The sequence below is a fragment of the Peromyscus californicus genome, unplaced genomic scaffold (assembly GCF_007827085.1).
Source record: "Peromyscus californicus insignis strain IS unplaced genomic scaffold, ASM782708v3 Scaffold_1__1_contigs__length_55948999, whole genome shotgun sequence".
In the NCBI taxonomy this organism is placed as follows: Eukaryota; Metazoa; Chordata; class Mammalia; order Rodentia; family Cricetidae; genus Peromyscus; species Peromyscus californicus.
Window position 1 is genome coordinate 985,749 of NW_026294492.1, and position 12,448 is coordinate 998,196.

The 12,448-nt window shown below is 47.0% G+C and overlaps 1 protein-coding gene across 3 annotated transcripts in view; it reads right to left on the reverse strand.

Moving 5' to 3' along the window:
- The window catches only part of Pxdn (peroxidasin), a 77,562-nt gene that overhangs the window by 22,518 nt on the left and 42,596 nt on the right, over positions 1 to 12,448 (reverse strand). For all 3 annotated transcript variants that reach the window (XR_008220042.1, XM_052745737.1, XM_052745736.1), the window contains 8 exons: positions 12,322 to 12,393; positions 9,893 to 10,062; positions 9,507 to 9,624; positions 7,148 to 7,317; positions 4,703 to 4,975; positions 2,275 to 2,391; positions 1,058 to 1,216; positions 248 to 360 (listed from right to left, as the gene is read on the reverse strand). Coding sequence is in view for 2 of the 3 variants with exons in the window: in XM_052745737.1 (XP_052601697.1) it covers positions 248 to 360; positions 1,058 to 1,216; positions 2,275 to 2,391; positions 4,703 to 4,975; positions 7,148 to 7,317; positions 9,507 to 9,624; positions 9,893 to 10,062; positions 12,322 to 12,393 (1,192 nt within the window). In the remaining variant the exon portion in view is untranslated. The remainder of the gene's footprint in view (positions 1 to 247; positions 361 to 1,057; positions 1,217 to 2,274; positions 2,392 to 4,702; positions 4,976 to 7,147; positions 7,318 to 9,506; positions 9,625 to 9,892; positions 10,063 to 12,321; positions 12,394 to 12,448) is intronic.

Below are 12,448 nucleotides of genomic sequence, written 5' to 3' on the forward strand. Positions count from 1 at the left end.
GTATGTGGATTCTGCCTAACCATGGGCTAAATATGAAGAGCAAAGAAAAAAATGAAGTAATAAAAATTCAACTTCATTCCTTGAAGTTGTGTACCTGTAGAGGACTTTCTTTACTTTTGATGCTGGAGTGTGTATTTTGTTTTCATTATCTTTATTATTAAGGCTGCCTTCAGGGTACTTGAAACACACGCTTCCTGCATCACACTTCCCACATTAGAGAGAGCCTGGGTGAGGTGTCAGCTCTTACCTTGTTCCAGGTGATGGCTGGCTCCGGTTCCCCCTGGGAGCTACAGGGCAGCTGTACATTGGTCCCCACCTCTACAGTCATGTCACTTGGGATGCTGGCAAACACCGGGGTGACTAGGAGGCAAGTGTGGAGAATGAAGCAGCTCCTGATTCCTATCACCAAGCGTCAGAAGAGCAGAGCCCACACAGGCCAACCTGGAGCCCTACAAGTGAACTTGTTGGCGAAGATGAAAAATGGCGGCTTGGTTGGCAAGCCAGGCTGCCTGCACTCCTCAACTCAGACCCCTTACCAAGAGGCAGCAGCATGCAGTGCGGTATGGCCCACTGACAAAACAATGATCCTGATGTTCAAGACTTATCGGGCAGAAGAGGTAGCTTGGCAGGCACCGCTGTGCGATCCCACCATGGGGAAGTGCACCTGAGCACACTGCGTTTGCCAAGCAAGTACAGGAGGGGAGTCCACAGAACCCGCAGTGGACATTATGGGTCTAAGAGACAAAACAAGGTTCATGGTACCCTCACGGGCCTTACAGAAATCAAGAGCCTCAGGCTGCATCTAGTTGTCTTCCCTAATATGCTCACTAACAAAGTCAGACTCTTTGAGGCCAACATGAAATGAATAAATGTCTTTATAACAAAGGAAATAAAGATATAAGTGCCTGTGAATCCCTCATGAACACAAGTACCACGGTGCTAAGCAGAACACAGTGACCAGAAGAGCTAGAACTACAATACTGATGCTGATGTCAGCTGCAGGAAGTGTGTCACTGGTGATAGGCACTCGCAAATCTACCCAGTCAACAGCACCTACCTCTGGGCTGTACATTCAGGTGGGCCACGACCTTCTGGGAGCCGATGATGTTGACAGCCTGGCACTCATACTGGCCTTGGTCATGCAGGGCAACCCCAGAGATCCTGAGTGTGCCTGAGGATAGCACCAGGTGCCGCCTGTCCACTGAGAGCTGGCTCCCTACAAAGTGGGGCAAGACATCAGTCACTCTGGATATAGAGGCTTTCAGGGTCAGGGTCAGAGACAGGCAATTTAAAGAGAATGTTATCTCTGAAGATGGCAATGTCACTGGGCTGAACTTCTTGGATCAGGTACCAAATGCCCACTCCTGCTCCAGCAAGTAGGTACTTATTCAACATCCCCGTGTGGGCTCCAACAGTAAAGGAGGAGTCAAGGAATATCATATCCCAGGAATATCACAAAAAGGGACAAGGAACAGAGCCAAAAGGCAAATTTAGGGGTGAGGACAAGACAAGGACTCAAGGTGCCTGTAGGGCTGACCCCAAGCTATGCCTAAGGAAACAGACAGAAAGAGAACCTAGGCCCAGACTGCACAGAAGTCAAGCCCCCTTGGAGGCGGAGGATGCTGGCACACGTTTTTGTGGATAAGCCTTTCCACCAGGTAGCTTTCCTAGCCAACCAAGAGGAAGTGTGCAACTGACCTCTACCTCGTTCTGTTTCTTAGGATCCATGAGCGCTCCCCAGAAGGAGGATGCAGCGACCTTTTCGTTGAAGCCAAGGTGGCAGATCATCTCCAGGGTCCCTGCCTAGGCTGTAGGGCAGGAACACTGGAGACCTACAGAGGTTTCCTCAGTGAACTTAGCACCTGCCCTTGCCACAATCTCACCCAACCTGATGAGTTTTCATCAGACCCCAGGAGCCATGATCTGACCAAGTGTTAAGTGATCACACACCCAGTGCAGAAATGGTGGGACAGCTCTGGGAATTAGGGGATAAACCCTGCTTTAGTGGGTTCTACAGGTTCTAGCCCACACACTGTGAACCACTGTACAGATGCTCCAACAGGCACCCTGAGTCCTTCTGCAAAGACGGCTTCAATCCATGATGCCTACGGGGACCACCAGTGCGGCACCACAAGGCAGGTTCTATGAGTACCTCTTCCTCTTCAAAGCCACAGCTCACCCCTCTGGGAAAGATACTGGTTTTTGCCTGACCCAGGGACAATAGCTTGTGTCCCAGATGAATGAGAAGACAGAGGGCCCAGGGTAACACCTTACCTCCCTTGGTCCAGGCGATGACTGGCTGAGGGTAGCCCTTAGCTTCACACTGGAAATCCACAGTCTGTCCTTCGATGACCACTCTGCTCTGAGGGGTCACAGTGAACTGAGGAAGGGCTGCAGGGGAAGAACATTTAAATGTGACACTGAGAGACAACACCCTATAAAGTGACAGCACAGCCAAGGGACTTTACCAAGGGTATCATGTACTTTGTAAGCAGTTCCTCCAAGATTAAAACCTTCCATCTTCGAGGGAGACTTAAGGAGTATCGACGAAAGGCAGGTGAAACAGCAGATGGTCTAGGGGAAGGGAAACACTGCAAAAGAGCTTCAGGAAGTCCCCCAAACTGACCAGACTCCCTAGGCCTCTTCCTCCTCAAGAGTATATAAACAATAACACTGCTGAGAGAAGACTCTCAGACAGTCCCAGCCACCTGGAAGAAGCAGTCAACACCAGTCAAACAGCCTCAACGCAGCAGAGACCAGTCAAGCTGACCAGAAGGAATAAAAACACTGAGTTGCTTGGACAATGCTCAGACCAACTGAGCCAACTGGAAAGGATACTCTCCAAACTGCTGAGCTTCCTGCAGGCTGTGCAGTATCCTCCAGGTTCCCTGCTTTGGTGAGCTGTCACCCATGCTTGGGTGGGCATTGGTGATGCAGCTGTCTTTGAATTATTTCTGCTCACCCATATTCCTGTAAATAACCCCTATAAAACTCATTGGTTTCCCAAGTAGACTTTGGTGACATTTGTACTTTGATCTGCACTCACAGCTATGCACAAGGTGCACATGGCATTGTAATCTAAGAAACGTCACAGCTGTATGCAAAGCACTCACACTGGCTCATGACTACTGTGCCCTTGGCAATGTATACTGTATACACATTACTGTAATGTCAGTACATTCAAAACTGTATGCAAGGTGCACACACTGACTCACTGTGACCTCAGGGTATACTCAGAGCTATCTGCATCAATACACACTGATTTACTTTCAACGCCCAGGTATTCATGTCCACATTCACAGATGCCAGTACCTGGGTACTCTGAACATTGCAACCTCAAAGTCCTATTCTCCTAAGGAAAGCTGTCTAACCCCCAAACCATGTGTGACAGGTCAAATGGAAGGGATGCTATAGATCTTAAAAAGCAAGGCAGACAATACTGTTAGTACAGGTGTAGGAGAACCAGCCCTGATACTGTGACCATGGGAGAGCTGTCCCCATTACCCATCCGTCTTGTGGCAACAGGGGCAGGGGAGAGGTGCCCCCCCACCCCCCACTGCCCATCAATGCCAGAGGCAGGTGGGAGAGATGACCCTGTGGTCATAAGAGTAGGAGAGCCATCCCTGACCCCCACCAGCTGCAACACTCGGGAGAGCAGGCCCTGCACCTCACCAGGGTAGCACAATAGAGCCAACCCTGTTAGTGCAGGTGTAGGGGAGCCAGTCCCAAAACTGTGACTATGGGAGAGCTGTCCCAATTTCCCATCTGGTGGACCAACCCTATAGCTGCCCAGGCCCAGACCCAGAGTTATGACTTGGCCTTCCCCAACACCCACCTCATCTATGATCAGATAGAGCACATGAAGGGACCTGACCCACAGACCTAAAGCTGCAGGATCTCCACAACACAGGGTGGCAGGGGGATGTCCAGGAAGAATCTTAGTCAGGGCCCAGCATTGAACACGTAGTGGAGACCAGGGGCCTCGAACCAGACCAGTGACTCTTTGCAATGAACACTTGCAAGTCGAGATGTATGGACAAAGGAGCATATGGTGTGACTTATTTGGTCACACTTTCTTCCTTTTTTTTCTTGAATTTTGTTTTATTTGGGGGGGTGCAGGCACGGAGGGTGGATGTGAGGCGATGGGGAATGAATGGATCAAGATGTATGATGTGAATAATACATAGAATTAAAAAAAAAATCAAGGCAGAGCTGGAAAAATGGCTCAGTCCCTAGAAGCCACATAAAACAACCAAGTTGGAAAGAGTGCTAGGGAGGTGGGTCCATGAAGCTTCCTGTCCAGCCAGCCTAGTCTACTTGGTGATTTCTAGGGCAATGAGAAACTCAGTCTCAAAACAACTCCAAACCCCTACAACCAGGAAGGCACCTGACATTGTTCTCTGGTTATATAGATGCACACCCACCCACATACAAATATACACATGCATGAACATGTTCACATAAGCATGCACACATATACATATCAAAATAGCTAGGCATGGCAGTGCACACCTTAATCCCAGCACTTGAGACGAGGATCGAAAGTTCAAGGCCAGGCTAGGCTGCAAAGACCTTATTCTCAAAAAACAAAGAAAAATGAAAGGGTAAGCTAAGTGGTACAGAGGGCATGTGATACGGTGCAGGCTAGGCAAAGCCGAGGGCACTGATGGAGTCATGAGAAGACAAGCATCTGATGGCTCACCCTGTACGATGATGAGGGCTGTGGCGTGGATGCTGTCCACACTGTTGGAGGCAAAGCATGTGTACTCCCCACCGTCACTCTGCTCGACGTTCTGTATGTACAGTCCTCCAGAGGGAGTGATATTCACTCGAGGGTCAACCGGCAAGGGTGTCCGGTCACCTCTTGTCCAGGTGATCTGCGGCAGAGGGTGGCCTGTGGCACTGCACTCCAAAGTGACACTCTCGCCCACCAGTACCTCTGTGTTCTGCGGCTGGATTACAAAAGTGGGTCGGGCTGTCACAAACAGAAATTCTCAATTAATTTCTCACAGCTTCACAAGATCTCTACTTGGTATTTTTGATGCCTAGGCTGTCCATTCACCCTAATGGCTTCCAAAATAAGTAAAACCAACAACATTTAATTACATAATCACTTGTTGTCTTGCTTTTCCAAATAAATACATAGATGGGGCTGAGGAAATGGCTCAGTAGGCAATAAGACACTTGCCATGTTAAACACAGGGGCCTCAGTTCAAATCCCCAGCACACAAAACCTCAGATGTGACAGGATCTGTCATTCTAGCATTTATAATGCAAGATGGGAAGCAGAAGAAGAATCCTCAGAAGCTAGCTGGCCAGCTAGTTTATTGTACGTAGGGTGACCAACAAGAGACCCTGTCTCAAACAAGGTACAAGGCATGCATGGATCAACAGCCAAGGTCGCCTTCTGATCTCCGCACTGTGGCACACACGTCTCCACATTCACACATGCACACATGGATTAATGGGAGGAAAAAAGTGCAGAAAATAAAATGGTGCCCACATTCAGCTCAACCAAAGGTAGGCAACCTGTGGACAGTGACCACTATGGGGAGAGCTGTATTTCTTTCCCCAGACAGACTCTAAATTCTCTGAAGAACCTTTGCTTTTGTTTATTATAAATACACTGGCAACCCGATTAAACCTTTGTGGTAGTCTCTATTGCCATAAGAAATTGTGGGGTATATTTAAACCATATAAAAAATATCACTTTCATCACACACATACACACACACACACACACAAAAAAAAAAAAAAAAAAAAAAAAACCAAACCTGCAATTGAAAGAACAGTGTCAACTCTAAATCTAATGGGAGGAATTCCCACATTTGCTACTATGTTTCATGGGAAGGTTTTCACACGCAGTGGGACCATAGCAGACATAGCCTACATGGAGAGAGGGAGCCATGGTCATAAGAATGGAAGTTGCACTCACCCTTGTATTGGAAACTACACTACAACTACCCTTGTATTGGAAACTACCGTTGATACTCAACCTACACATGATTTCCTAAGTCTGTATTATGCCCTGTACTGTTTCTTGTGGGTCCACAACCCTTATCCATAAACATGTAATCCAACAAGTTCCAAAAAACAAGATTTAAAAAAAAAAATTATTTTGCAAAATTTGACATAAGTAGCACGAGGCACTTCTAGTTTCTACTGAGACTCTATATACAGCTTTCCTTGTGGGCATTAGCACCTAGATTGTGGTATATCACCCCAGAGTATAAGTTAGTAAATAGATTATGTTCTATGTTGCCTTTCTTTAAAAAACAAAACAAAAAAACAGAAACTATCATGACCCACAGGTTGAGAACTGCTGGGTTATGGTGTTCCACTCTCTGGATCAACAGTGAACACCGGCCATGGACAGAGCAAGCAGACCAGAACAGGGCTGGTGCCTGTGGAACTGTAGCAGAGGGGCAAAGGCCACAGCTGTGTTTCCTCTGGTTTGGAGAGACGTTTGGCATTTTAAATATGATATGTGAGTACCTTAAGCATAGATATGCTAAACAAAAATCAGCGTTTTAAAATTTAATTTGAAATAATCAAAGCCCTTGGCAAACAGAGGCCTCAGTGCCAAGAAGCATGTATATGATGTGGATGTGCGGGTACCTGCCGTGAGGCATGGCCAGTCTCTCCAGGTGGCTATTAGTGGGAACGCGTTTGTAGACCTCGGGTCGTAATTATAGTTCGACTATGAATTCGTTTGTAATTGATATGTGCTAAGCAAAATAACAGGGATGAGGTAAGTCCATTGGCGATTATTAGTGTGGTTGCTCCTATAAAGCTTCATGGGGTTTAAATCACGGTGGTTGCAATTACTGATGTTATATTGCTTACTGAGGAATAAGCAATTAAGGATTTTAAGTCTGTTTGTCATAGGCAGATGGAACTGGTTATGATTATTCCTCATTTCTTACCTGTGGTAGTAACTCAAAGCTTCTGTATATACCCCTGCAGCAGGGTGTAGCCTTGGGCCTGAGGCAGGTTAGAACGACCTATGACCCTATGCTTCAGAAATCTTGTGAGCCACTTGGCATGGGAACTTTACCACCTCAGACTTCACTGAGTTGGAGTACAAAGAAAGGAGGAAGTGGGTGGGTGGTTAGGGTAGCCCTCACGTGCAATATCCTCCACTTACCTGGAGACCCCAAGTACCTGAGGGTCACCTCATGTGTTTTCGCCTCTCCAGCCACATTTTTTGCCATGCACTGGTAGACGCCCTCATCTGCCTCCTGTGTGTTCTGGATCATCAGTGTGCCGTCGTCCAGCAAGTTTAAGCGTGAGTCTGTCTTCATGCTCAGCTCATTACTACAGAGACAGAAACCAGTGTGCTCACAGCTCAGGCCAGTACTGTACCCCTCCCGGGGGTCTGTCCTCCAGTGGGCTCTAATGCTCTAGAATGCAGTTGACACATGCTAGCCTCAGAGAACAAGAGCAACAGATATGTTGCTTCCAGATGTTCCCCTCAGCAAGTGTGACTTAGCAGACATGTCTAGGGGAGTACAAATATGTGTTCACTATTGCATGCCCAATCTAAATGCTTTAATGTGGTCCTAATTCCAAACAAGGAAAACATTAACCCAATGGAAAATGCAAATAACACATTTCCCTTACATTAAAAAATGTAGAAACATAGTTTTATACAATTAAAAGCAAGAAACTAAGTATGGTTCCCATACCTATCATCTCAGTACTTGAGAGGCTGAGGCAGAAGGATCAGAAGTTCAAGGTCATCCTCCACTACACAACAAGTTAGAAGCAAACCTGGGATGCATGAAATCCTATCTCAAACAAACAAAACAACCTCTGGTACTCCTTTCTAGACTCTGAGCATGCTTCTGACTCAGTGTCCTGGAAGGCAGCAACCCCTGGGTGCATGTGGGTCAGCAGCAGGAATGTCAGTGAACGTCAGTGAGTGACAAGCAGAGCTGGCACCGGAGGGCAGGCCTTGAGACTTTGACTCAAGGTCAGTCATATTTATTTTTGTAGTTTTAACTTAAGTCTTCCATTTATAAGAGGTATGAAGGTCTTGAGCCATAGTGATGCTCCTCTATTGTCTAATACAACCTTCTAACACTTTAGAATCCCACTGTAGTCAGTCCTAGACTTTAACTCTCATCAGCCCCAGAACTACACATGACATGGAGGTTTTTAAAGGGTTGAATGTATCTCACATTTTTCCCCATACAGTTGGCTCCAAGATCAATGTGACCAACGCAAGACCTGGCACAATCCTGAGCTCTTCATGACTCTGATGTATCATTTTTTCACTGTGCCCCTGAACTCTATCAAATGTTGAGTGGTCATTCTCCTATTTGTTTCGTCTGTAAACAGAGCTTTACTTAAGAGAGCTTCCTGTTTGCTATGGAATCTGAGTCTCAACTGGAACAAGGATGACTTGACAGTCAGTGTCTGAACCTTCTGTTCCTAAACTCAATTTGTGATGTTCTCAAGGAGGCTTCTCTGCTTCTGAAAGACTGGGCACAGCCAGTGAGCTTGGCATGAACACACTGGGAGCCAGACCATGAATGCAATCATCACTCTGGGCAGATGTCTGTTGGTACAAATGGATTTAAGAGGTGATTATATGATGGTTTTGTGTTTAGGATTTCCCTCTAAGGATTCCACCTTCAAAATGTAAGTTTAAAAACGCTTTACATCACCACAGACAAGAGTACTATCCCCAGGCACCTTGACCTCATTCTAGACTGGGTCTCTGCCCCTACATCATGGTCATCACTGCTTGTCCCAACCCCACTCATATGTGTCCCTCTCCTCGACTCTCTGTGTCCACTTCCCTCCCACAATAAACCCAAACAACACCCAGCTCTCAGATCCAGCTGGCGGGATGATCCCATAGCTGGGCCAGAGTGCTGGCAAGCAGATAACCCCTTCTGTCAACCATGAACAACTGCTGTGAGGTGTAAGGCAGTCACAACCATGTTTGTAGAATGAAGAGAAGCTCCTTCACTCAGAACAAGACTCCAGAAGCCAAAGGAGGCCTGTGTAGACTCATCATAGCCCACACACTTAGGCCTTAAAGAAGAGAAGAAATGGGTCAAATACGTCATCTGTCTCCAACCCCAGAAAGTCCATCATCACGGCGCAGGTCCAAAACTTACTAACATCTTGCCAAACACCAGAAGCCCTGGCCAGAGAACAAATGGACAGAAATGGACATACAACACTTCCCTAACTCCTAATGGATGGAGCAAGAAAGTTCCAAAATGCTGCCAGGTCAATGGCTGACCAGGGGCAAGAGACCTGTGGCCTAGGAGGAATGAGTCCCACTGGAGAGAAAGCTCTTCTCCCAGTAACTCAGGCTCAAAAATGTCTCCCAGGCAGCTGCTATGTGGAAGAGGGAAGGTATGGAACGTTTTCTTCCTTTATATCTCCCTACATAGAAGGGGAAGGTGTCTGTCAAGCATGGGGAAGTGCATAGGCTCCTGATGTGGCCCCCAGGACTTCAGTGAACATTTCTACTCTCTACAACTCACTTGTTTCGAAGCCAGATGATCTCAGGTTTGGGGTTGCCCTCGGCCCTGCAGGTGAAGTACACGGTGTTCCCTGATGTGACATCTGCATCCTGCGGCTCTGATGTGATCCGGGGCCGTTCTACATGCAAGGAATGAACCATGGAGAAACATGAGGCTCAAACAGGTGGGAACCCAAATCAGAATCCTCTTGGCGGAGTGATACTGTAAGGCCTGAATACACATCTCGGCACCCCCCTCCCCCCCAAAAATGACATACTACTGCCTTTCCAGAGTTTCAGCCTTCCATGACAGAAGACAAATCAGCCCCTCTGCAATGTCAACTGAGGATAAGCCTGGACTCCTGGGGTCATATTGGTCCTTCGGCAGGGACTCCAGGGACCACTCACCACAGTTGAGCTCTTCTGGAGTGATGGTAGCCACAGAGCGTCCTTGGATGCGTCTGGGATACTCGCAGGTGGCTGCTGCCTGTGCATTCCCAGATTGGGCATAGGTCTTCAGCAGATCTGCCAACCACAGTATTTCACAGTCACAGTGAAGCGCATTTGAGTCCAGTCGTCTATGGAAAGAAGACATGAAGATTTCCAGGAGTTAAGGAGACTTTGACCTATCCTGGACAGAGCAACCTCCAGGTTCTAGAGCCTCAAGGATACTAAAGATGATGAACATCTGGTCATTAATCATGTAAGGAGTTGGTTTTTACAGGAGAGAATCTGAAGGACTGAGGGAGGCAGTAGTGGTCAAATATCTACAGAAAAGCCCCGAGAGTCTAAAGCCCTGAGAAGGCTCTCAGTAGAGAGGTAAAGCCAACCAATGACCAAGTACTTAGCTTCAAACCCAGGAATGGGCTGTGGATATAACCCAGTAGTAGAACATTTTTGCCTAGCATGCTGGAGGCCCTAGGTTCAAACTAAACACATCAAAAAACACAGCAAGTATGGGCTAGACAAGTCACAGACTTTCCTGAGAGTCACTGACAGGTCACAACAGTGCTCCACTCTGTGGCATTCCAGAGCAGCTCAATGTCCCCATGCCTATGGGACCATCACAGACATGATGACCGGGGTTGCATCTCATGGATGAGGCAGCACCAGGGTAACGGCACTGTGGGGACAAACTCTGCCTCCATAGCTAGAGTCAGCAGGATCCCTCACTTTGAAAATTGTTCTGCACAAAGGCAAGGTCTTTGGGGTTCAAGTGGGGACACCTGCCACCTGACAGGTCATGAGGCACACAGCCTGAATCCTATCAGACACAAAGAGGCAAGCCACTCTTACCCAAAGAGTGACTTAAATGGGAACAGGAACTCCCTGGGGAACATGACCAGTCGGGGATTGAATTCTGGGTAGTAACACTACTACTAGATACACACTCCACAATCTGGTACCCAGGGGGAAGACACAGGCCCAATCCACATTTGTCCAGGGTATTAGCTCAGAGGAATCAATGACCCAAATCTGGTACCACTACACACATCTATATCCCCTGGCAGAAATATGGCCAACAAGATGCAGCACCCCACACTCAGGTAAGAAATGGGCATTGGGTTGGATAACAGCCATCGCTTCCTGGGGCACCCAGCCTGCAATCCACTTCTGAATAGCAAGATCCTACAGTCAGAAGAGTACCAAGGGGGCAGTGGGTAAGCCTGGATGGGCAGTTCAGCATGACATACGTGTCCAGTCTACCCCAGCCAGCTGAGTGAGCTGGAAGAAGGCCACACACCATCTTGATTACTCCTTGGGAGAGGGCATTTCAGTGAGGCCATTGAGGGGCAAGGGCCAACTCTGATCGACTTAGTCCTTATCTCCAAATATAGGATGTTCATGTTTGAGCAAGGTAAAGGCAGCAAAAGAAGGAATGTCTTGGGTTAGAAGGGCTGGGATTCCTCTAAAAGAGCAGTGTGTCTCTCTGAGGCTGTAAATAGGGAAATCCATCTGTAGGCTAGTCCATGGGTTGCCCCATCCTTCGCTTGGGCCCTCCTGACATTTATCTTAGCAATGTCTTTCTCCCCTCTTATACACCAAAGACATGAGTTTTCATTCTATTTTCCTACCCCAAATGTGGATTCACCTTGCCTGGTGGTAATTTCTTCTCTGGAGAAAGAGTTTTTGTCTCATGGACATGGACAAAAAAGTAACAGCCCCTGACTGGTCATGCTCCCCAGCGAGTTCCTATCCCCATTTAAGCCACTCTTTGGGTGGGAATGGCTTGCCTCTGTGCATCTGATAGTATTCAGGCTGAGAGCCTCATGATCTGGTCAGCTTCAGAAATGAAGCCAGCCCCATGAGCACTGGAGTCCATTATAGACACCACACATTCCAGTAACATCTAAACTGTGCTCTTGAGACCACAAGACAACAATCAAGGCTGTTAAATAACTCCATTAGCACTAAAATACCTTAATTCTACTATAATAATAACAATAATACAAAGGTTATTTCAGGAGGCCTTAAAAAAAAAACTGGGCAGACATCTATCTACTTATTCAGGTAAAATAATTTCAAGAAAAGGAATATGAGGCATACGCCTGAAGATGCTTCCAGAATGGCTTTCATTCTCATCAGTAAAATATGTGGCTTGCAATTAAAACTTAATTGGGGGAATTTAAACATAATTTAAAAACTGTCTCAAGATCCCTATTAAAGTATCAGCCTGCTGCCGCATGTGAGTCATCTGCTTGCCTCTTCACAGTGAAACAGATTTAACAGGCCTGCCTTCCTGGCATATAGATGCATCTTAAGGCTTTCCTGAAGCTGGAGAGAGGGTGTCCCATGGACATTGAAGGCAGCAGACACCCAAATGCACACACACTTACAGTCGTTTCATGGACTCCAAGTGGCTGAATGTCCCAGGAACTAAGTGTGTGATACGGTTGTTATGTAAAAACCTGTGGAAAGAGAAAATAGAGCAAAACTGCATTAAAAAAACAAACAAAAACTTCC